Source organism: Dasypus novemcinctus, chromosome 23, assembly GCF_030445035.2.
Source record: "Dasypus novemcinctus isolate mDasNov1 chromosome 23, mDasNov1.1.hap2, whole genome shotgun sequence".
NCBI classification, from domain to species: domain Eukaryota; kingdom Metazoa; phylum Chordata; class Mammalia; order Cingulata; family Dasypodidae; genus Dasypus; species Dasypus novemcinctus.
Window position 1 is genome coordinate 61539884 of NC_080695.1, and position 26144 is coordinate 61566027.

General features: G+C 39.3%; 2 protein-coding genes across 2 annotated transcripts in view; one reads left to right on the forward strand and one right to left on the reverse strand.

The window, feature by feature from the left end:
• BFAR (bifunctional apoptosis regulator) overlaps positions 1–11759 on the forward strand; it is a 42497-nt gene extending 30738 nt beyond the window's left edge. The window contains exons 7-8 of the mRNA XM_004454622.4: positions 8417–8619; positions 10712–11759. Of these exons, the coding sequence (XP_004454679.1) occupies positions 8417–8619; positions 10712–10904 (396 nt within the window). The 3' untranslated portion in view covers positions 10905–11759. The remainder of the gene's footprint in view (positions 1–8416; positions 8620–10711) is intronic.
• A 1829-nt stretch (positions 11760–13588) lies between these two features.
• The window catches only part of PLA2G10 (phospholipase A2 group X), a 34982-nt gene continuing 22426 nt past the window's right edge, over positions 13589–26144 (reverse strand). Inside the window, exon 4 of the mRNA XM_058286232.1 lies at positions 13589–13767. Coding sequence (XP_058142215.1) covers positions 13628–13767 — 140 coding nt within the window. The 3' untranslated portion in view covers positions 13589–13627. The remainder of the gene's footprint in view (positions 13768–26144) is intronic.

Here is a 26144-nt window from a genome sequence, read left to right on the forward strand (position 1 = left end):
TATAGCAAATGACATACCACATTGTGGTGTGTTGATGGAAGGGTGTTGTTTGGGAATTCTGCACATGCATATAATTGTTTTATAAGTTTACAACTTCTGTCATAAAAAATATATTAAAAAAAATAATAACAGGGTGGGTTGGGGGAAAAACACACCAAATGTAAGGTAAGGACTATAATTAGTAGTAAGATTTTGACAGTGTTCTTTCATACTTTGTAACAAACGTCTCATAACAATGCAAGGTTCTGGTGGAGGGTTGATGTATGGGACCCCTGTATGATGTTATGCACGTTTGCTTTGTAAGTTCACAACTTTTACTCTACACTTAATTGTTTATGTATGCTCATATATAAAAATAATAATCAGATTGGTTAGGGGAAAAATAATTTGTTTAGTAGTAATATTTTGACAATGCTCTTTAATCATTAGTTAAAAAGGTTTAAAAACAATGCAAGTTATTGGGGGTAGGGTGAGATGTTATATATGTTTGTTTTGTAAGTTCACAACTATTATACACTTATTTATGTATGTTTATGTATGAGTGATATATTTCAATAAATTTTTAAAAATTAAAAAAAAAATTGATAGAAATTGCTTTTGTGTTTGGCAGAAAAATGAAAAAATCTTGCATCAGACAGTTTAAAAAGTCACATGGATATAGGAATCATCATATATAATCCAAATCCATAAATATTGTAACAATTCCTCAATCTCTGAAAACGCTTTTTTTAACAAATCAATTTTATTGAAACAATAAAGCATAAATCCATCCAAAATGTACAGTCATTGGTATTCATTATTATCACATAACTGTGCATTCATCACTTCAATTTTCTAGAACATTTTCATTATTCCAGTAATAATAAGCAGCAAAAATCAACCAACCAACTAAACAAAACTCATCACCTCTCAATCTCTCTATGCCTCCCCTGCTGAACTTGGCTGCTATTCTGTTTCCCTCTCTCTAGTTTATTTATGTCTTGTAAAAACAGTCTTATATATGCAATATCACCCATATTTGTATTTATGTTGTAAAGTCCCATGTTACATTTTTTTAGCTTTCCTTCTAGTAACATACGTGTCCTTAGACTTACCCTTTCCCCTACTGTCATATCCATATAATAGCTCTGCTAGTCACAAACACCATGATGTGTACTTTTTAGCCAATTCTGCACAGATTTAACTATCAATTTTCCATTCTTTCCCTCCTTCTATTTCTGGTGACCTATATTTAATTATTAATTCTATGACTTTACATAATAATAACACAATCATACAATATTTGTCCTTTTGTGTCTGTCTTGCTTCACTCAACATTCTGTCTTCCAGTTTCATCCATGTTGTCATATGCTTCACAACTTCATTTCTTTTTACTGCTGCATAATATTCCCTCGTGTATACACCACAATTTGTTTATCCATTCATCAGCTGATGGACACCTGGGTTGTTTCCATCTTTTGGCTATTGTGAATAATACTGCTATAAACCTAAGTGTGCAGATGTCTATTCATGTCACTGGTCTCAGTTCTTCTGGGTAGATACCTAGTATTGGTATTGCTGGGTTACATGGCAAGTCTATATTCAACTTCCTTAGAAACTGCCAAACAGTCCCTTCACAGTGGCTGTACCTTTCTACCTTGCCACCAGCAGTGAATAAGTGTTCCTGTCTTTTCACATTCTCTCCAACGTTTACACTTTTCTGACTTTTTAATAGCAGCCAGTCTATAGGTGTGAAATGATATCTCATTGTAGTTTTGATTTGCATTTCCCTAATTGCTAGTGATGTTGAATAGTTTTTCACGAATTTCTTTGCTATTTGTATTTCTTCTTTGGACAAATGTCTATTCAAATCTTATCACCCATTTTTTAATCAGATACTTTGTCTTTTATTGTTGAGTTTTATGATCTCCTTATCATGGATATTAAACCTTTATCAGGTATGTGATTGCAAATATTTTCTCCTATTGAGCCTTTTCACCCTTTTGACAGAGTCCTGTGAGGTGCAAAAGTGTTTAATTTTTAAAAAAAAGATTTATTTATTTATTTATTTATTTCTCTTCCCTTCCCTCCTGCCCCGGTTGTCTGTTCTCTGTGTCCATTTGCTGCATCTTCTTCTTTGTCCGCTTCTGTTGTCAGCAGCATGGGAATCTGTGTTTCTTTTTTTTGTTGCTTCATCTTGTTGTGTCAGTTCTCCATGTGTGCGGCGTCATTCCTGGGCAGGCTGCACTTTCTTTTGCACTGGGTGGCTCTCCTTATGGGGCACCTTCCTTGCATGTGGGGCTCCCCTACATGGGGAACGCTCCTGCATGGCACGGCACTCCTTGTACACATCAGCACTGTGCATGGGCCAGCTCCACACAGAGTTTGAACCGCGGACCTCCCATGTGGTAGACAGACGCCCTAACCACTGGGCCAAGTCCGCTTCCCAAAAGTGTTTAATTTTGAGGAGGTCCCATTTATCTATTTTTTCTTTTCTTTTTTTTTAATATTTATTTTTTATTTATTTCTCTCCCCTTACCCTCCCCCAGTTGTCTGGTCTCTATGTTCATTTGCTATGTGTTCTTCTGTGTCTGCTTATATTGTCAGTGGCTCCAGGAACCTGTGTCTCTTTTTGTTGTGTCATCTTCTACATCAGCTCTCCATGTGTGCAGTGCCACTCCTGGGCAGGCTGCACTTTTTTCACACTGGGCAGCTCTCCTTACGGGGCGCACTTCTTGTGCATGGGGCTCCCTATGCGGGGTCACCCATACATGACAGGGCACTCCTTGTGCGCATCAGCACTGTGTGTGGGCTGGCTCATTACATGGGTCAGGAAGCCCTGGGTTTGAACCCTGGACCTTCCATATAGTAGGTAGATGCTCTATCCGTTGAGCCAGTTCTGCTTCCCTGTTTTTTCTTTTGTTTCTTGTACTTTGGGTGTAAAGTTTAAGAAACCACCACCTACCACAAGATCTTTAAGATGTTTCTTTCCCTACAATTTCTTCTAGGAGTTTTATGGCTGTTTAGGTTCTCGTTCCATTTTGAGTTAATTTTTGTTTAAGGTGTGAGATAGTGGTCCTCTTTCTTTCTTTTGGATATGGCTATCCAGTTCTCCCAGTGCCATTTGTTGAATAGACTGTTCTGTCCCAGCTGAGTGGGCATAACAGCCTTGTCAAAAATCACTTGACTGTAGAAATGAGGGGCTATTTCTGAATTCTCAGTTCAGTTCCGTTGGTCAATCTTTCTGTCTTTAGGCTAGTACGGGTCCTGTTTATACCACTGTAGCTAAGTAATATGCTTTAAAGTCAGGAAGTGAGAGTCCTCCAACTTTGTTCTTCTTTTTCAAGACGTTTTTTGGCTAAGGGGACCCTTTATCCTTCCAAATAAATTTGGTTATGGCTTTTCTATTTCTGCAAAAAAGACTGTTGGGATTTTTATTGGGATTGTAAATCAGTTTGGGTAGAATTAACATGTTCATGATATTTAGTCTTCCAATCCATGAACAAGGAATGTCCTTCCATTTATTTAAGTCTTCTTTGGTTTCTTTTAGCAATGTTTCGTAGTTTTCTGAATACAGGTCCTTTATGCCTTGGTTAGTTTATTACTAAATATTTTATTTTATTTTTTTTAAGTCACTATTATAAATGGAGTTTTTTTTTCTGATTTCTCCCTCAGATTGCACATCAGTAGTATTTAGAAACACTACTGATTTTTGTGTGTCCATTTTTATCCCGCCACTTTGCTGAACTCATCTCCTAATTTTAGAAGCTTTGTTCTGGATTTTTTAGGATTTTCTAGATATAGATTCATACCATCAGTGAATAGTGGAAGTTTTACTTCTTCCTTTCCTGTTAGGGTGCCTTTTATTTCTTTATCTAGCCTAATTGCTCTAGCTAGAACTTCTAGCACAATATTGAATAACAGTGGTGACAGTGAGCATCCTTGTCTTATTCCTGATCTCACTGGGAACGCTTTCCTTCAGTCTTTCACCATTGAGTACAGTGCTAGCTGTAGGTTTTTCATATATGTACTTTACCATATGAGAAACCTTCTTTCTATTGCTATATGTTGGAGTGTTTTTTTATCACGAAAGGCTACTATATTTTATCAGATACCTTTTCTACATCAAGAGAGAGGATCATGTGAATTCTCTTCTTCAGTTTATCATTGTGGTTTATTACACTAATTGATTTGCTTATGTTGAGCCAACCTTGCATGCTTGGGATAAAACTCACTTGATCATAGTATATAATTCTTTTAATGTGCTTTTGTATTTGATATTCAAGTATTTTGAGAATTTTTGCATCTATATTCACTAGAGATATTGGTCTGTAATATTCTTTCTTCATAGTATCTTTATCTGGGGTTGGTATTAGGGTGATGTTGGCTTCATAGAATGAGTTGGGGTAGCATTTTCCTTTTTTGTTTTCTTTTGAAAGACCTTATGCAAGATTGGTATTAGATCGTCTTTGAATGATTGGTAGAATTCACCTGTGAAGTCATCTGGCCCCAGGCTTTTCTGTTTGGGAGATTTTTGATGACTGTTTCAATATCTTCACTTGTGACTGGTTTGTAGAAGTCTTCTGTTTCTTCTAGGGTCAGTGTAGGTGGTTCATGTATTTCTAGGAATTTGTCCATCTTGTCTACATTGTCTATTTTTTTGGCATACAGTTGTTCATAGTATCCTCTTATGATCTCCCTTTCTGCAGGGTCTGTGGTAATGCCCCCCCCCCATTTCTAATTTTATTTATTTGCATTTGTCAGTCTAACTAAGGGTTAGTTGATTTTTGTTGATCTTCTCAAAGAACCAACTTTTGGTTCTGTTGATTCTATTGTTTTTTTTTTGTTCTTGATTTCATTATTTCTGCTCTGATCTTTACTGTTTTCTACTTCAGGTTGGTTGGGGATTAGTTTTCTGTTCTTTTTCTAGTTCCTCCAGGTGTGGAGTTAGATTTCCAATTTTAACTCTTTCTTCTTATTCCTTTTTTTTTTTTTTTTAAGAGGCACTGGAAACTGAACCTAGGACCTCCTGTGTGGGAAGTAGGTGCTCAACTACTTGAGCCACATCTGCTCCCTCTTGTTTTTAATGTAAGCCTTGAGGGCTATACATTTCCCTCTCAGTACTGCTTTTGCATTGTCCCATAGGTTTTGATATGTTGTGTTCTCATTTTCATTTATCTCAAGGTATTTGCTGAATTCTCTTGCAATTTCTTCTTTGACCCACTGTTTGTTTAAAAGTGTTGTTTAATATCCATACATTTATTAATTTCCCCTTTTTATGTCCGTTGTTGATTTCCAGATTCATTCTGTTATGATCAGAGAAAGTGTTTTGTATAATTTTAGTCTTTTTAAATTTAATGAGACATGTCTTGTGACCCAACAACATCTTGGAGAAGGATCCATGAGCACTTGAAAAGAATGTATATCCTGCTGTTTTGGGGTGCAATGCTCTATAGATGTCTATAAGTCTAGGTCATTTATCATATTATTCAAACTCTCTGTTTCATTATTTACCCTCTGTCCAGATGTTCTGTCCTGTATTGAGAGTGGTATATTGAAGTCTCCAACTGTTATTGTAGAGACATCTGTTTCTCCCTTCCATTTTGCCAGTGTGTGTCTCATGTATCTTGGGCCACTCAGGTTAGGTGCATAAATATTTAGTATATTTGTTTCTTCTTGGTGAATTGCCCCTTTTATTAATATATGACTTTTTTCATCCCTTATAACAGTTTTGAATTTAAAATCTTTTGTCTGATATTAGTATTGCTAATCCAACTCTTTTTTGTTTACTGTTTGCATGGAATATCTTTTTCCAACCTTTTATGTTTATTAATCTGGTTGTTTCCTTGTATTTAAGATGAGTCTCTTGTAGACAACATATAGGTGGCTCATATTTTTTAATCCATTCTATCAGTCTTTGTCTTTCAGTTGGGGAGTTCAAGCCATTAACATTCAATGTTTTACTGTAAAGGCATTACTTCATTTTATCTTTGACCTTTCTGTTGTCATATCATACTATTGCCTGTCCTTTTACCCTTTAATTTACCTTTCCTAATAATCTTCATTTCTATACTCTTCTCCAAGTCTCTTGCCCTTGTTTTTCCTTTCAGGATACAGCACTCCCTTTAGTATCTGTTCTAAGTCTGGTCTTTTGATAACATGTCCTATCAGTTTTTGTTTGCCTGTGAAGACTGAACTCACCCTCATTTTTGAAGGACAGTTTTCTGGATACAGAATACTTGGCTGGCAGTGTTTCTCTTTCACTACCTTAAATACATTATACCATTTTCCTCTCGCCTCTGGTTTCTGATGAGAGGTCTGCATTTAATCTTATTGAGGTGCCCTTTTGCTTTTCTCTTGCTGCTTTCAGAATCGTTTCTCTGTCTCTGATATTATTCTGAATAGTGATATTATTCTGATATTATTCTGAATATCTGAATAGTGATATTATTCTGAATAGTCTCAGGGTAGGTCTATTCAGATTTATTCTGTTTGGTACATTGGCCTTCTTGGATATTGGTATTTATGTCCTTTATAAGATTTGGGAAGTTTTCAGTCATTATTTCCTCAAATATTTTTTCTGCCCCTTATCATTCTCTTCTCCTTCTGGGACACTGATAATGTGTATGTTTATGTGTTTCTTGTTGTCATCCAATTCCCTGAGACCTGGTTCCCATTCTCTACTCTTTCTGGTCTCCTGTCTTTGAAATCACTAATTCTGCCTTTGTGCAATTCAAATCTGCACTTCTGTGCCTCCATTGTGTCTTTCATTCACATACATTCTGTTACTTTTCTTCTCAGGCTTTCAAAATTTTCAATTCTTTGAATTGATTTAGAAAGTTTTGTGATAATCATTGTCTTAAATCCTGTATCTCTTCAGGATATTTGTTTTTTTTCTTTGGCTGGGCCATGTCTTCTTGTTTCCTAGTATGGCTTGTAATTTTTTCACTGATGTCTAGACATCTCAGTATTCTAAGTCTTTACAATTACCCAGCTAAAGTTATCAAAACTGGGCCAGGAACTCACTAATGGGACACAGATTTTCTCCCAGAAGTACAGAATCAACCAAGAGCAGTTTTTGTCCATGCAATTTCCAGAAAGGTTATTAGATGGCACTTGTCAACACACTTTTCCATGAAAGTGTTTTCAATCTCCACTTTCCTGTATTTTGGTCTAGCCAAAGTGAAATTCAAAGCAGGCTCTACTGACCAAATACTCTGAAGAAAACCCCCCCAAATCCCTGTCTCCTTTTTCCCTTCTAACAGTTGAGAGAGAGGGAGATCTCTTCCCCTCTCAGTCAGCTGCAGTGAGCAAGGGGTTTTACCCCAGCTTAATATCTTTGGGATGGGGAAGGGGAGCCCTTCCTGGCCTCTGTGGGGATGTGGTAACTCACATTTGTTGTTTCAGGTTCTTCATTTTTCTGTCCCTTCCCTTCCTGGGAGTTGCGTAGCACTGTCCTGCTCTGCTGACCTCCAAAGCAGGTCCCTTGGACAGCTTTTGGCTCTTTCTCCATTGTTTTTGTGAAAGAGTTGAGCCCTACCTGCCTATTCGGATGTAATCTTCCCAATTCAGAGAACTTTTAAAAAATACTATATTCAAGTGCCCACATAACTGCCTTGAATATAGTTGAAAGCCTACCAGAAGCACCCTTGTAAAGCATTCCTCTAATTACTCAGGTTCCAGTTGTTACCTGCCCTTTCCAGACTGGGTGCATGGAGAGACCTCGATCTTTCCATTTTCACAAGCCCCAAGGCCATCTGCCATTCATCGGGCTGAATTTCTTGAAATACCCAATGTTATAGAGTTCCTGAGCTTCCAGCAAGGTTTGTGTCCTTAGACTTCTGGATGCCTACGAGTTGTTTAAATACTCTTTTTAATTACCCGCTAATACCTGTATAAAAAACCTTGTTTTCCAGAAATTCACTTTTTTGAGAGGTGTGTGCGTGACTCTTATTGTTCTACCACAACTCAGATGCTGAGCTCAGGAGACAGTTTGAGCTACCCATACAATGATTAAGAAAAAATTCTGTTTAATTTAAATTAATTTCAACTCTATTATTCATGACTCATGATCAGACTTTTACTTCTGTACTTCAACAATTATGTAACAAGCATCTCAGTTTAGCCTTTTTGGTGACTTTATCTTTGATCTTAAAATTAAATATTTGGTTAGAATTAAATGGGAGTTACCAGGGGAGAGAAGAAGGGGAATTTTGCTTGGAGGGTACAGAGTGTTTGTAAATAAAAATTAATTAAAAACCTGTAAAAATTTAATTATTACAAGAAGAGTTGATGGATGGAAATTTCATTTTAGATTGTTGGATATATATAAGTACGTATGTTTAAGTAATAAAATGTAAAACTCACTGGGATAACTACAATATTTTACGTGAAAGTCACTCATGATATTTTGTATCTGTGTGCATTATTTTTAAAGGATCTTAGAGAGCCCACATGGAAGCAGTGGAGAGAATTCCTTGTCAAGTATTCCTTCCTTCCATATCAGCTGATTGCTGAATTTGCTTGGGACTGGCTGGATGTCCATTATTGGACGTCACGGTTTCTCATTGTCAATGCCATGTTACTCTCAGTTCTGGAATTATTCTCCTTTTGGAGGATCTGGTCAAGAAGTGAAATGAAGTAAGTGTTTTTATATAGGAGAGGGTGGAGCAATAGGGACTGGGAGAAACAGCAAGGGGAAGAATGGTCGTCTTTGAAGTATTTCTCAAACTTGAGAAGGAAAAAATCCCTCATCTTCCAAGACTGTTCTCAGACTCTGGTTCAAGGGACATTACTTAAATGGTAAGGGAAGGATTACCTTGTTTTTGGTGGAGGGTTTTTGAGTGTTTAAGTGTTTCCCTGTATATATTTTATCCCCACATAATTATGTTACTGTGTAGTTCCTGGGGGTGGTGGAGAGGATTTTAATACTTGAGAAATAAATGAGTGAGAAGAAAAGGGCCCTTTATGGAAAACAGTGGCATGGTAGAGCATCACGAGGTCTGAATTCTGTAGGTGTGAGTTCTGATCCTGCTCTTCTACCAATTGGGACAATAATAACTTCTCTGGATTCAGGCATAAAATGAGAAAGTTGGGCTAGATAGTCTTTGGGTCAGGGCTCTTGGTTGCAAGTGACAGAAACGTAACCTAAATTGGCTTAACTGAAAAGGGGATGCCCAATCAAGGCTTCAATTATGGCTGGACCCAGAGACCCAAGTGCTGCCAGCAGAACTGACTCTTTCTCCCTCTCTCAACGCTGCTCATTCCTCTGTTGTTCAGCCTTGGGAAGCTGTTGTCACGTGGGGGCCCTTGGCCACTCAGGCTTCCATGTTGTTAGGCCTCAAAGCTGGGCCTTTGGGGATAACCAGAGATGTAGAAAAAAAAAATATTTTAACACAAGAGTTAGATAGAGCTTACATTTATTAAGTTTGCAGACAGGAGCCAAGGTCAGTCTAAAATGACTCAGACCCGACTCCGTGCTGCAGTTTTACTCTTGCTTAAATACCTAAGTTATTACGTATTTGCTTTGCTTATGCATTAGCTTTATGCATATGGACGAACACACATAGCTGGTTATATAATTGTATGATTAGTATGTTCAGGAAATCACACTTGCATACACATTGCATGATCAAAAAAGGCGGTAACTCCACCCCAGGGTGAGAATTTTACTATGTTAATTAAGCAAGTTGAAGGGAGGACAGCCAGGGGCCTCTTCTGCGTAGCTCCAGCCACCTGGTTGAAGCTGGTTTTCATACTTCATTGCTTCAACAGGATGTTCTTGACCACAAGAAACAAAGAATTTGGCAACAAGAGAGGGTTACATCTCATTACCTTCTAATTTACATATCATTCTTTCCTTTGTATCCTAGCAACAGGGAGAGAAATAAGTTACTTTCAGGTATTTGGTCATCCTACATCCATCAATGTGAGCAGCTTAGCCCTTAGAGAGGACTTCTTTCCCCACAGCCCCTGGGAAAGCCTCAGGGCTCACACCCCTTTGCTCTGCTTGGCCCATCCTGGGTCACTTGCACCCAAACCAGCCCTTCTGGCCAGGGGCATGCAGGGCTCTCTTTGACCAGGCTCCAGCCAGGTGTTCACTCCACATCGGGGGGCTGACTCCAGCCCCTCCCAAACCATATGGAAAACTAAGGAGCTGTTTGTAGAAGAAAGGGCATGGCTGCTGGGCAGGCAGAAGTGATCCATCCACGACACCCATGTCCTTTCAATTTGGAACATCCTATGATACTTAGGGTTCTTGGCCTGCTCAGTCAGAAGCTGCCTTATAAATAGCTCTGAGGACTTGACCAGAATCTTCCTCACTTATTTCAGTTCAGCAGATTTCTTTATTCATGCACAGTGAATCGAACCCCCACTGTGAACCCTGTCCTACTGGCACTCTCGGTAAAGAAGACAATTCAGCCTTTCCCCTCCAGGCTGGCAGCCTAGTGGAGAACATGTACTTGGTGGGGGTGGGATGGTGAGGACATGTCCTGTTGGGTGGGTCAGGAAATAGCACCGGAGGGGGCGTTCTCTAGGCCTTGTCCCGGGAGTTGAAGCTAGCCTGGCCAGGCTAAGGGATGTCTCAGGTGCCGAGGACAGGAATATGAGGCCTTCCTGGCACTGGATGCCAGACTGCATGCTGCTAGAGAGAGGGTCTACATACTGGGGTGTCATCCTCGGAAATGCCACTGCACATCCGCCTCTGAGTTGCTTTTCTTCTCTTTTTCAGGACTGTGCCTCAGAGGATGTGGAGCCATTTTTGGAAAGTCTCAACGCAGGGGCTCTTTGTGGCCATGTTCTGGCCCCTCATTCCTCAATTTGTTTGCAACTGTTTATTTTACTGGGCCCTGTACTTCAACCCAATTATTAACATTGATCTCGTGGTCAAGGAAGTCCGGCGGCTGGAAACCCAAGTGTTGTGACTGTCATGCCCCGGCTTGGACATCCACCCGACCCCCCAGCCTCCCTGACATCGGAGCTTTGTTGCTTGAAAGGCAGGCGGGAGTGAGAGAAGTTCCTTTTTTCTACCCCTAGTAAACAAGGTGCTGCTTTGTATGCGAAGGCTATAACCCAGTCCTCTCTCCCTCCACCTGTGGCGTCAGGGCAGTAGAGACTGACACCACAGCATGGAGGACTCTGGCTGACGACCCAGCAGCAGCACAGGGGCTCATGAGGTTGAATCCACACTGGCTGGCAGGACCCTTTGCATCCTCAGAGGGTGCGGTGCACTGGACATTGGAAAGCTGCCATGTTGGCAGCCCCCGTTTCCCTAACTATAGTCACTGACAAAAGCTCCTGGGGTGAGTGGGAGCCCTAGAAAGAGAGGCTGACACAGGCTGGTTGGGGCCAGACCTGTCCGGCAAGGCAAGTTTAGGAAAACGGGGACAAGATTTTGTCATAGGCGTAGAAGCTAGTTGCACGTAAAAAATACAGAGTAAAAACCAAAATCTGATCGATGATTCTGTCTTATCAAAGACTTGCTAGAAGGTTTCAGACTGATTCTTGTAATCATTGACGTTTCTCTGAGTGGAGTATTGCGTGGGATGTCAGGCATTTAGTGGAGGGTAATCACACCAGGCTGAGCTGCCTCTGTGCTTCTTTAAAATGGTTTTTGTTTTGTTTTTAAGAATTTAATCTGTAAAATAAATTCCAGGATAGTCCTTTTGTTCAAGGAAGTATTTTGTATTTTGTAAATGGACCTCACACTGTCTACTGTTCTTGCTTGTTTTGATGTGTATTTACCAAGTGCTGAAATTGTAAATATAGAATGAACTCAACTATGGCCTTTTATTTCCCTCCTGTGTGAAACAGCAGGTGTGAACTGTTATCTGAGGACTGGACCCCGCAGCAATAAGCTTGCATCCAAAGTGGTTTTTTGTGTGTGATTCTATAAACCATTCATCAGCACTTTGTATCTTTGAGTGAAGATGTCACTCAACCTTTGCATCTTGAAGTTTGAAGAAATTACTTGTGATAAAAATAAAGATTTTTATACAGATAGAACCTTTAAAGTAAGAGGAAAAGCGATTGTCTAGAAAACATGAAAAGCCAGCCTTGCCTGGTGCAGTCCTCTCCCAGTTGTGCCCAATTCCCCCAGCCCCAGGGGAGAGGATGTTTTTTTCCTCCTTGTGTTTGCTCACCAGGCCCCAAGGCTGCCTGATCTTTACCTGGTTGGCACTTGTGACATGCCAGAGTTGCCCATGGTGCTGCACTAGGGGCACTGGTGCACTGCTTACACATCCCAGTCCTGGGCTTGTGAGGTTTCTGTTGGTCTCTTCATCCCCAGGTCATTGAGCTGGTGCTGGGGGGCGGATGTGGACAGATCAAAGGTTGCCAGACTCCCAGTCCAGTGCTCCCCTTGCCTGTGGCCTCCCACACTATCACCACTCTCTCCCACACCCTGCTTCAAAGATAATACCCGGATCTGCCCAGGGGAGGAGGGCAGAGGGGAGTTGCCTACAGTAAACTGGCTGGGCTGGGCTCTTGCTCCTCTGGCAGCAGGAGGGAGGAGCATGGTTAAGGGGGGGTTTACAGGCTGTGCCCCCGCCCTGCTGCTGCCCTGCCCCTCTGCTCTCACTAACTCTAGCAGACTTAGGTGGGCCAAAAGGGAGTATCTATTTAAAATGCTCAGACCCTTTGGTATAAGAATTCCATTTCTGCAAATCTGGGGTAAGGCGTAATGAAAAGATGAGGCAGGGGAAAGAAAGGTTTATGCACAAGAATCTTCATTACAGCAGTAATTGCTAAGAATAGGAACTATCGCCAATGTCCAAAAGTAAACAGTCTAAAAAATGGTACCTAATATGTAATTTAAAATGAAGTTTCCAAAGGTTTTTTTTTAAATGACAGAGAAAGATTTATGAAAATCATACAATATGGTCTCAACTACATTTTTAAAAAGCATATGAAAAAAAGCATATGAGAATTCTAAGAATGGTTATTCTGAATTGTGGGAATTAGGATGGTTTAAAACAAAACTGAGCAGAGGTGGCTCAGGCAATTAGTTGCCTCCCTCCCACAGGGGAGGAGCCTGGGTTCAGCTCCTGGTGCCTCCTAGAAAGAGAAGACCAGAACACAGCAAATGCAAACAACGAGGGGGCAGGGAGAAATAAATATTAATTTTTTAAAAACCCAAACAATATATACTACTTTCATCATCTAGAAGTACATTTTAACCTTGGGAAGTAAAGACAGAGTGGGATGGGGAATAACTACCCTTAAGCTAAAAGTCAGAGATTTGAGCTTCCCAAGGGCGGGTGACATGAGGCCACCTGATTTATTACTGGGTCCCAGGGCCTAGAAAAAGGCCAGGCACTTAGTGGGTGCTTGTTCATCTTTGACTACCCACCGCTACCCACCATCAGGAGCAGGTGGCAGGACAGAGCTCACCTTTCCACAAAAGTTGAATCTCAAAAATATTACCAAACCCAGTACAGTTATGGTTTTAGAAAACAGGCACAGCACTTAGAACTTTATTCAAACCAGACACCAAACTGGAAACAGTTCCAGGCCAGGGAAGGGAAGCAAACATTAGTGCTGTGACTTTATCATTTGGCCTCAGTTCCCGGCTGCAGAGAACACCATTGTTAATCAGTGAACAGGAGTTTTATTTCACTGTGCAAAAGAACATTTCAATTCAGGCTAGTCAGTCACACTTGAATGAGCTCTCACATAAGAAACGGGGGTAGAAGAGGTGCTTTAAGTTGTACTCTGCTTGGGCCAAGCAGTGAGCAGCTTCCTGGTCGCACTTGCATATGAGTGCTTGGCATTTGTTCTGCGTGGGTCCTGGAAGAAACGGGGAACGGGAAGTTAGGGCAGGGACAAGGACAGGCATGAGGATAAACACGAGGGAAGCCAATACAGCTGGAGGCAAGAAGAATCATAAATTGCATTTGCATAGCACTTTCCTGTTCCCCACATGACCTCCATTCACAAGGATACTCCAGGAGGTAAGTGATGTTACGCCCCTTAGGAAAGGACAGGAAAGTTGCCAGGGAAGTGTTTTCAGGTGGAGAGTCCAAAGTCCATGCAACTTTCTGTCTTCTCTTCTGCATCAATATTACACTTTCACATGGGGATCCATTTGGACCAGAAACAACCAGACTGGGCTTTGGAAGGTCTTCTCTACTACTGCCCATCTGTGTGACCTTGCCTAACCCTTCTGGACCCGAGTCCTTATTTCAAACAGGGGCATTATCCCCTCTGCAAGGCTATTGGGCAGCCTGGGTGAGAACGCATTTGTGACGTGTCCAGTGAGGGCGTGGCCCGGGACAGGAGCTCAACCAGTGTTGTCCCCCTTCCCCCAACTCCAGCTTCTACAAAGAGACACAATTTACATTTTGAGAAACTGTTCTTGCCACGGAAATGCCCCTAAACGTTAAGGACCCCAGACCCCCTTTCAGGGTGCCCCATACATATAAATTCTGGAGGAGTTTCAAACACACCCTTTGACCAGGCAATTCTAGGACCTCACCCTACAAAAACTCCCACACAGATGCACAGAGATTTAGGAACAATGATGTTCTCTGCAACCATATATGGCAGTTTGAGGGGGAAGTGGTCAAATAAAGCACATTCAAGACAGACTGGGGGTTCACAATCACAGATGAGGGTGTCTTCCAGGGGACACTGGACAGTGTCTGGAAACATTTTTGATTGTCTCAACTGAAGGGTGCTCCTGGCATCTACTGGGTCGAGGCCAAGGCTGCTGCTCAATATTCTGCAATACACAGGATGGCCCCTACAACAAGGACTTATCTGGTCCCAAATGTCAAGAGTGCCAAGGATGAGAAATCTGCCATAGGATATTATTTCTCTTAAAAGAATGAGGTTGACCCTATGTCCAAGAAGGAAAATAAAAAGGAAAATTTAAAAATACATGGAGTATAATCTGATTATTGTAATAAATATGTAACTATAGTTAAAACATGGACACACACTGAAAAAAATCTGGAGGAGTTGCCAAACTTTTAACAGAGGCTAGTTAACTCTGTGATGTTTGAATTTTTTCCAATAAGCACACAATAGGTGTGAATCAGAAAAAGCATATTATGGTAGGTTAAACCATGTTCCTGAACAAAAGACATGTTCTTTCTTTAGCCATGTTCCTGTGGATATGAACCCATTTGTAAATAGGAGGCTTTTGTTTTATTCTTTTTTTTTTTGTCTTAATTTTTAAAATATTACATTAAAAAAATATGAGGTCCCCATATACCCCCCACCACCTCACCCCACTCCTCCCCCCATAAAACAATCTCCTCCATCATCATGTGACATTCATTGCATTTGGTGAATACATCTCTGAGCACCGCTGCACCTCATGGTCAATGGTCCACACCATAGCCCACACTCGCCCACAGTCCACCCAGTGGGCCATGGGAGGACATACAATGTCCAGTAACTGTCCCTACAGGACCACCCAGGACAACTCCAAGTCCTGAAAACACCCCCATATCTCATCTCTTCCTCCCACTCCCTACCCCCAGCAGCCACCATGGCCACTTTCTCCACACCAATGCCACAGTTTCTTCGATTACTAATCACAATAGTTCATGAATAGAATATCAGTAAGTCCACTCTATTCCATATTCTATTCCTCCATCCTGTGGACCTTGGCTTGGTGGATGGACATGGACTGTTTCCATCTTTTGATAATTGTGGGTAATGCCACTATGAACATTGGTGTGCAAATGTCTGTTTGCATCACTGTTTTCAGTTCTTCTGGATATATCCCTAGTAGAGGGATTGCTGGCTCATAAGGCAGTTCTATATTTAGCTTCCTGAGAAACTGCCAAACTGTCTTGAACATAGGCTGCAAAATTCTACATTCCCACCAACAGTGAAGGAGTGTTCTTATTTCTCCACATCCTCTCCAGCACTTATTGTTTTCTCTCTCCCTCTCTCTCTCTCTCTTTTTAAATGGTCATTCTATGAAGTGTGAGAGGCTATCTTACTGTAGTTTTGATTTGCATTTCCCTAATAGCTAGTGATATGGAACATTTTTCATATGCTTTTTTAAAAAAGATTTATTTATTTATTTCTCTCCCCTTCCCCCCCACCCCAGTTGTCTGTTCTCTGTGTCTATTTGCTGCATCTTCTTTGTGCACTTCTGTTGTCAGCAGCATGGGAATCTGTGTTTCTTTTTTTTGTTGCGTCATCTTGTTGTGTCAGTTCTCCATGTGTGCGGCACCATTCCTGGGCAGGCTGCACTTTCTTTCGCGCTGGGCGGCTCTCCTTATGGGGTGCACTCCTTGTGCGTGGGGCTCCCCTATGCGGGGGACACCCCTGCGTGGCACGGCACTCCTTGTGTGCATCAGCACTGTGCATGGGCCAGCTCCACACGGGTCAAGGAGGCCTGGGGTTTGAACCGTGGACCTCCCATGTGGCAGATGGATGTCCTAACCACTGGGCCAAGTCCGCTGCCTTCATATGCTTTTTTACCATTTGTGTTTCCTCTTTAGAGAAATGTCTGTTCAAGTTTTTGCCCATTTTAAAATTGGGTTGCTTGCTCTTTTATTGTTGAGTTATATGACCTCTCTTTATAACATGGAAATCAAACCCTTCTCAGATATGTAGTTTCCAAATATTTTCTTTCATTGAATGGGATACCCTTTCACCATCTTGAAGAAGTCCTTTGAATCACAGAAGTGTTTAAGTTTGAGGCGGTCCCATATATCCATTTTTTTTTTTCACTGCTCGTGCTTTCAGTGTAAGGTTTAAGAATCCACCACCAACCACCAGGTTTGGAAGATGTTTTCTACATTTTCTTCTAGGAGCTTTATGGTTCTAGCTTTTATATTTAGGTCCTTGTTCCATTTTGAGTTAATTTTTGTATAAAGTGTAAGTTAGAGGTCCTTTTTCTTTCTTTTGGATACGGATATCCAGTTCTCATTGCACCATTTGTTGAATAGATTGTTCTGCTCTAGCTGAGTGGGCTTGGCAGCCTTGTCAAAAATCACTTGACCATAGACATAGGGGTCTGTTTCTGAACCATCAGTTCGGTTCCATTGGTCTATGTGTCTACCTTTATGCAAGTACCATGCTGTTTTTACCACTGTAGCTAGGTAATATTTAAAGTCTGGAAATTAGAGTCCTCCAACTTCATTCTTCCTTTTGAAGATACTTCTGGCTATTCAGGGCCCTTTACCTTTCCAAATAAATTTGATAATTGTGTTTTCCATTTCTTTAAAAAAGGCTGTTGGGCTTTTTATCAGGATTGCATTGAATCTGTATACTAATTTGGGTGGAATTGACATCTTAACAATGTTTAGTCTTCCAGTCCATGAACATGGAATGTTTTTCCATTTAGTTCTTTTTTTCATTTCTTTTAGCAATGCATTGTAGTTTTCTGAAAACAACAACTTTACATCCCTGGTTAAGTTTATTCCTAAATATTTGATTCTTTTATTATTATTATTATTTTTGGGGGGGGAGGTACTGGGGATTAAACCCAGGACCTCACATGTGGGAAGCAGGTGCTCAACCACTGAACTACTTCCACTTCCCTGATTCCTTTAGACACTATTAAAATTTGAATTTTTTTCTTGACTTCCTCCTCAGATTGCTCATTACTAGTGTATAGAAACACTATTGGTTTTTGCATATTAATCTTGTATCCTGCCACTCTGCTGAACTCATTTGCTACCTCTAGTAGCTTTGTTGTAGATTTTTTAGGACTTTCTTGGTATAGGATCATATTATCTGTGAATAGTGACAGTTTTATTTCTTTCCAGTTTGTATGCCTTTTCTTTTTCTTGTCTGATTGCTCAGGTTAGAACTTCTAGCACTATGTTGAAAAACAGGTAATAGTGGACATGCTTGTTTTGTTACCAATCTCAGTGGGAAAGCTTTCAGTCTTTCACCATTGAGTATAATGTTAGCTGTGGGTTTTTCATATATGCCCTTTATTATGTTGAGAAAGTTTCCTTGGATTTTTATCTTTTGGAGTATTTTTGTCAAATACCTTTTGTGTGTCAACTGAAAAGATCCTGTGATTTTTCTTCTTTGATTCATTATTTGTGGTGTATTGCACAAAATAATTTTCTTATGCCAAACCATACTTGTATTCCTGATTTAAAAACCCACTTGATCACGATGAATAATTACTTTATTGTGTTGTAGGGTTCAATTTGCAAGCATTTTGTTGATTTTTGCATCTGTAGTCATTAAAGAAATGGGTCTGTAATTTTCTTTGTTTATAGTATCTTTATCTGGTTATAGTATTAGCTTCATAAAATGAGTTTGGTAGCATTTCTTCTCATTTAATTTTTTGGAAGAGTTCGAGTAAGACTGGTATTAAATCTTCTTTGAAGGCTTGGTAGAATTAACCTGTGAAGCCATCTGGTCATGAACTTTTCATTTTGGGAAATTGTTTGATGACTGTTTCAACCTCTTTACTGTGATTGGTTTGTTTAGGTCTTCTATTTCTTCTAGGGTCAGTGTAGGTTGTACATATGTTCCTAGGAATTTTTCCATTTCATCTACGTTGTCTAGTTAGTTGGCGTACATTTGTTCATAGTATCCTCTTATGGTCTCTTTTATTTCTGTGGGGTCAGTAATAAGGTCCCCATTTTCATTTCTCATTTTATTTATTTGCATCTTCTCTTTTTTCTTTGTGAGTCTAGCTCAAGGTTTGTCAAATTTGTTAATCTTCTTGAAGAACCAACTTTTGGTTTTTTAAATTCTCTGTATTTTTTGGTTCTTGATTTTATTTCTGTTCTGATCTTTGTTATTTTTTTCCCTTCTGCTGGCTTGGGGAATAGTTTGCTGCTCTATTTCTAGTTTCTCCAGCTGTGTAGTTTGGTCATTGATTTTAACTCTTTCTTCTTTTTAAATGTAAGCATTGTGGGCTACAAATTTCTCTCTCAGCTCTGCCTTTGTTATAATACATCCCATAGATTCTGTTGTTGTAAGTGGCATGGGAATCTGTGTTTCTTTTTGTTGCATCATCTTGTTGTGTCAGCTCTCTGTGTGTGCGGCACCATTCCTGGGCAGGCTGCACTTTCTTTCGTGCTGGGCAGCTTTCCTTATGGGGTACACTCCTTGAGTGTGGGGCTTCCCTACATGGGGGGCACCGCTGTGTGGCAAGGCACTCCTTGCATGCATCAGCACTGCGCGTGGGCCAGCACCACATGGGTCAAGGAGGGGTTTGAACCGCGGACCTCCCATGTGATAGACGGATGCCCTAACCACTGGGCCAAGTCCGCTTCCCGATCCCATGGATTCTGATATATTGTGTTCTCATTTTCATTTGTCTCAAGGTGTTCATTGATTTCTCTAGCAATTTCTTCTTTGACCCACCGATTATTTGAGTGTGTTGTTTAATCCCCATATATTTGTGATTTTTCCTTTTTTCTGTCTGTTGTTTATTTCCAGCTTTATTTAATTATAAAAGTGCTTTGTATAATTTTGATCTTGTTGAATTTATTGAGATGTGCTTTGTGACTCAGCATGTGGTCTTATCCCAGAGAAAGAGCACTTGAGAAGAATGTATATCCTGCTGTTTTGGGGTGCAATGTTCTGTTACATCTATTAGATTTAGTTCATTTTTTGTATTATTCAAGCTCTCTATTTCTTTATTGATCCTCTGCCCAGACCTCATTCTACCCAATAAAGAGAGTGGTGTATTAAAGTCTCCAACTATTATTGTAGGGACATCTATTTCTCCCTTCAGTATTGTCAGTGTTTGCCTCATGTAATTTGGTGCTTCCTGGTTAGGTGCATAAACATTTATGATTCTTATTTCTTCCTGGTGAATTGCCTCTTGTATTAATATATAATGTCCTTTCTTGTGTCTAATAATAGTTCTGTGTTTAAACTCTATTTTACCTGATAAAGTACAGCTATTCCAGTTTTATTTTTGTAACTATATGTGGAATGTCTTTTTCCAGGCTTTCACTTTTTTTTCATATTTCACATTTAGTTTTATTATGATATATAGTTCCATGTTACATTTTAAAAAATCTTTCCTTTTAGTAAAATACTCGACCTTAGACTTTCCCTTTAAATCCCTTTCATACCCACATAATAGTACTGCTAGTTACAGATATTAGATATTACATTGGGCTTTCACCATTTCTATTTATTCCCAAAGATTAACAAACATCCTTTTTATCAATTCTGCTCAAGTTAACCCTTTCTATTCTTTAACATCATTTTATTTTCTAGTGACCCATATTCAAGTTATTAACTCCATAAGTTTACACAATATATTTAGTTCATAGTAGCACAACCATATATACAGTATTTGTCCTTTTATGTCTGGCCTGTTTCACTCAACGTAATATCCTCCAAGTTCATCCATGTTGTCATATGCTTTATGACTTCAATTCTTCTTACAGGTTCGTAATAGTCCATCATGTGCGTATACCACAATTTGTCTATATAATCATCAATTGATGCGCACCTGGATTGTTTTCATCTTTTTGTAATCATGAATAATGTCACTACGAACATCAGTGTCACGTCTGTTCATGTCACTGCTCTCTGTTATTCTGGGTATATACCTAGGAGTGATATTGCTGGGTCACATGGCAAGTCTATATTCAACTTCCCTAAGAACTGCCAAACAGTCCTCCACAGTGGCTGTATCATTCTACATTCCCACTAACAGTGAGTAAGTGTTCCCATCACTCCACATCCTCCCCAGCACTTGTAGTTCTCTGTCTTTTTAATAGTGGCCATTATAATTGGTGTGAAATGATATCTCAGTGTAATTTTGATTTGCATTTCCCTAATTGCTAGTGAAGTTGAACATTTTTTTCATGTGTTTTTTCACCATTTGTATGTCTTCTTTGGATAAATTTGTGTTCAAGTATTAGCCCATTTTTTAATCAGGTCATTTGGCTTTTTATTGTTGACTTGTAGCATCACCTTATATATATTGGATATAAAATCCTTATCAGATATGTGATTTCCAAATATTTTCTCTTGAATTGGCTGCCTCTTCACCCTTTTGACAAAGTCCTTTGAGGAGCAAAAGTGCTTAATTTTGAGGCAATCCAATTTATCTATTTTTTCTTTTGTTGCTTATGCTTTGGTGTAAGGCCCAAGAAACCACCACTTACCACAAGGTCTTTGAGATGTTTCCCTGCATTTTCTTCTAGTAGTTCTATAGTCCTGGCTATTAATTTGGTGTTTAATTTATTTTGAGTTGATTCTTGTATAGGGAGTGAGATAGGTGTCCTCTTTCATTCTTTTGGTTATGGATATCCAGTTTTCCCAGCACTATCTGTTGAAGAGACGGTTTTGTCCCAGTAACATGGACCACTGTAGCTCTATAATATATTCCCAGTTAATACAGTGAAATTCCTCCCATGTCACACTTCTTTTTGAAAATGCTTTACCAATTCAGGTGCACTTTTCCTTCCAAATGAATTTAATAATTGCTCTTTCTATTTCTGTAAAGTAGACTATTGGAATTTTGATTGCTATTGCATTTAATATATAAATCAGTTTGGGGAGGATTGACATCTTCACAATATTTAATCTTCCAATCTATGAACACGGAATATCTTGCCATTTGTTTAGGTGCTTTTAAAATTTTCTTTCAGGATTGTTTTGTAGTTTTTTGCATATAGGTCCAGTATGCCTTTTTTTTCCCATTGTTCCATTATCATTTACATTATGGTTTACATTTTAGACTGTACACGTTTATAAAGTTTTGGTTACATTATGGTTTACATTATGGTTTACATTTTAGACTATACACTTTTACAAATTTTTGGTGAAATTTAACATGGCTTATATCCATCACTGCACGATCTTGTGGAACACTCCCATTGCCCCCCAGTTGCCCCATCTTCCACCTATTCTATTCCTTTCTCCCCCTCCCCTCAGGGCCCACAGTGACAACCAAGCTCCACTGTTTTAGGGACAAGATTCATAGATACTTAAAATAATGCTGAGGGCTTGACACTCTAATGTGTCCTCCCCCATTGGAAGCCACCCATGCTCTCAAGAAACACCGTCTCCTCTGCTTGAGGACATCAGGCCTCCCCAGGAAGGGGGTACAACACTTTTCTGCTCATTGTATGTGTCTCTACCCACTGATATAACACAATATGACAAGATGAGCACTCACACACTCCCTAGAAGCCTGTCCCAGGTTTACCCTGTGCCAGATGCCCACCGTCAAACACCTTAAACAAATAACCCTTTCTTATTATATTTTCTAAAGTGTTTTCTCAACATTACAGTTTCAGTCACATACCTGACAATCTCCCATGTTCACCCACTCCCCCAAACCCTCCCCGCAATTCCATGGACCATCTGACCCATCCTCCCAACCCTAGCCCCCCTCAAGCCTGCAAAGCCCCACCCAGTAGTATCCCTATGCCCCCGTCTTATCCCATCACTGCCCAACTACACTTTATCATAGATTTCGCCCATGTAGGCCTCAGCTCACAACCTTCTTCTCCCCCTGCCCCCGTCATTTCCTGTAAGCCCATTGTCCAGTCTCGAGCTCCAGTACATCTTTGGTTACAATAATTCCTAGGTATTTGAGGGTTTTTTTTGTTGCTATTATAAATGGAATATTTTCCATGATTTCCACCACAGATTGTTCAATACTGGTGTACAGAAACATTTCTGATGTTTGTGTGTATTGATCTTCTATGTTGCCACTTTGCTGAACTTGTTTTTTAGTGCAAGGAGCTTTGTCGTAGATGGATCAGAATTTTCTAAATATGGGATCATATCATCTGCAGATAGTGAGAGTTTTACTTCTTCTTTTCCTATTTGGTTGCTTTTTACTTTTTCTTCTCTTGTCTAATTGCTGTAGCTAGAACTTCTAGCACAAAGTTGAATAACAATGGTGACAGTGGGCATTCTTGTCTTGTTCCTGATCTTAAATGGAAAGCTTTCAGCATTTCCACAGAGTACAATGTTGGCTGTGGGTTTTTCAAATAAGCCTTATATCAAAATGAGTAATTTTCCATCTATTCCTATCTTTCAAAGTGTTTTTATCAAGAAAGGATACTGGATTTTGTCAAATGCCTTTTTTTCACTGATCAAGATGATCATGTAATTTTTTCCCTTCAATTTGTTAATGTTGGGTATTACTTTGTTTTCCTTATGTTGCATACCAGGAATAACTCCCATTTGGTTGTGATGTATAAGTCTTTTGATATGCTGTTGGATTTGATTTGCAAGTATTTTATTGAGAAGTTTTGCATTTATGTTCAGTAGAGATATTGGTCTGTAATATTCTTTCTTGTATCTTCTGGTCAGTGTAGGTTGTTTGCACATTTCTAATAATTTGTCTATTTCATCTAGGGTGTCTAGTTTCTTGGCATAGTTTCTCATAATATTCTCTATGATCCTTTTTATTTCTGTGGGGTCAGTTGAAACTTCACCCTTTCATTTCTGATTTTATTTATTTGCATCTTCTCTCCTTTTTTCTTGGTTAGTCTAACAAGGGCTGTATTAGTCAGCCAAAGGGGTGCTGATGCAAAATACCAGAAATTCGTTGACTTTATAAAGCTTGTTTATTTGTCATAGGAACTTACAGATACTAGGCCATAAAGCATAAGTTACTTCCCTCCCCAAAGTCTAGTTTCATGTCTTGGAGCAAGATGGCTGCTGACATCTGCGAGGGTTCAGGCTTCCTGGGTTCCTCTGGGCTCAGCTCCTCTGTTTTCTCCACAAGGTCAGCTGTAGACTATGAGGCTCTCTAGGCATTGCCTCTCTCCACAAGGTCAACTGTAGAGTATCAGGTGAACAGTTCTGTCTTTCTCCCTGGGCTTCAGCTTCAGCATCAAACACCAACATCAAAACTCCAACATTAAAACTTCCAACTCTGTCCATTGCTATGTCTTTTATCTGTGAGTCCCCACCCACCAAGGAATGGGTTCAACACCCTAATGACATGGCCCAATCAAAGACCTAATCATACTTAATCATGCTCAGGTACAGACCAGATTATAAACATAATCCAGTACATATTTTTGGAATTCATAACCATATTAAACTGCTACAAGGGGTTTGTCCATTTTATTAATCTTTTCAGAGAACCAGCTTTTGGTTTTATTGATTTTCTGTATTATTGTTTTGTTTTCCATTTCATGTATCTCTGCTCTAATCTTAATTATTTTTTTTTCTGCTTTCCCTGGGAGTAGTTTGTTGTTCTTTTTCTAGTTTCTCCAGTTGTTCATTTAGAGCTTTGATTTTAGCTCTTTCTTATTTTTTAATATAGGTGTTTAGGGCTAGAAATTTCCCTCTCAGAACTGCCTTTGCAGCTTTGGTAAATTGTGTTTACTAATTTCACTTACAATTTCTTCTTTGACCCACTGATTATTTACTGAATTTTTAAGAGTGTGTTGTTAAGCCTCCACACATTTGCAAATTTACCTCTTTCCTGTCTATTATTGATTCCCAGTTTCATTCCATGATGATCTGAGAAGGTGCTTTATGTAATTTCAGTATTTTTATATTTATTGAGACTTGTACTGTGACCTAACATGTGGTCCATCCTGGGGAGAGATCCATGAGCATTTGAGAAGAAAAGAATGTATAACCCTCTGTGTTTGGGTGCAATGTTCTGTAGATGTCTGCTAAGTCTAACTTGTTTATCATATTGTTCAAGTTCTCTGTTTTCTTGCTGGTCTTCTGTCTAATTGTTCTATCTAATGATGTGAGTGGTTGATTGAAGTTTCCAATTATTACTTGAGAGATGTCTATTTCTCCCTTCACTTTTGCCAGAGTTTGCCTCATGTATTCTGGGGCACCCTGATTAGGTGCATAGATATTTATGACTGTTATTACAGCTTCCTCATGGATTGTCCCTTTTATTAATATATAACATCCTTCTGTATCTCCTATAACTTTTCTGCATTCAAAGTCTGTTTTGTCTGATTAGTGTAGATACTCCTGCTCTTTTTTAGTTACTGTTCCTATGGAGTATCTTTTACCAACATTTCACTTTCAGCCGATGTGTATCCTTGGATTTAAAGTGAGTCCTTGTAGGCAACATATGGATGGCTCATTTTTTTTTTTTTTTTTTTAATCATTCTGTCGGCCTGTATCTTGTGATTGGGGAGTTTAATCCATTCACATTCAATTGTATTACTGTAAATGTATCATTTGCTTCCACCATTTTATTCTGTTTTCATGTATCACATCTTATTTTTGTCTTTCTCTTTACTCTTTTGATGATCATTTCTGCTATTCTTTCTTCTATACTCTCCTCCAAGCCTCTCTCTTCTGTCCTTTTCTTTCAGGCTATGAGACTTCCTTTAATATTTCCTCTAAAGGTGGATTTTCCCACTCCACCTGGAAATGGCTCTCTGGTCTGTTTTGCTTGTTGTTTGTGCTCATTGTCTGCTCATTGTTTTTTGCTCATTGTCTGTTTTTTCTTTTTTTTAGGAGGCACTAGAAGCTGAACCCAGGATCTTCCATGTGGGGGGCAGATGCTCAAATGCTTGTGCCACATCCTGCTCCCTGGTCATTTTGTTTTTGCTTGTTATCTTGCTTTTTTTAAACTAATTTTCTGCTCATTATTTTGTTTGTTTTCTGCTCATTGTCTGCTCATTGTTTTTTAAATCTTTGTCTGCTCATTATTTCTTTGTCTTCTTTAGGAGGCATGGGGAACCAAACCTGGTACCTCCCACATGGGAGACAGGTCCTCTTTGAGTTACATCTGCTCCTGGTGGGTTCTTTTTTAGGAATTCTTTTGGTTTTGTTCGTGCATTTTTTAAAATTATTTTTTTAAAAATTTATTGAAGTGTATCACTCATACATAAACAATAAGTGTATAGTAATAATTGTGAACTTATAAAACATACATACATAACATCAGACAGGACTCTCATAACTCACCCTACCACCAATACCTTGCATTGTTGTTAAACATTTTAAACTAATGATTAAAGAGCATTGTCAAAATACTACTACTAACCAAAGTATTTTCCCCCAACCCACCCTATTATTATTGTCTTTATATCATTTACATATGAACACACATAAACAATAAGTGTATAGTAAAAGTTAACTTACAAAACAAACATGCATAACATCACACAAGGGACCCATACATCAACCCTCCACCAACACCTTGCATTGTTGTGAAATGTCTGTTACAAATTATGATTACTAATTACAGTCCTTATCTTACATTTGGTGCATTTTTCCTCCAACCCATTCTATTATTACTTTTTAAATATACT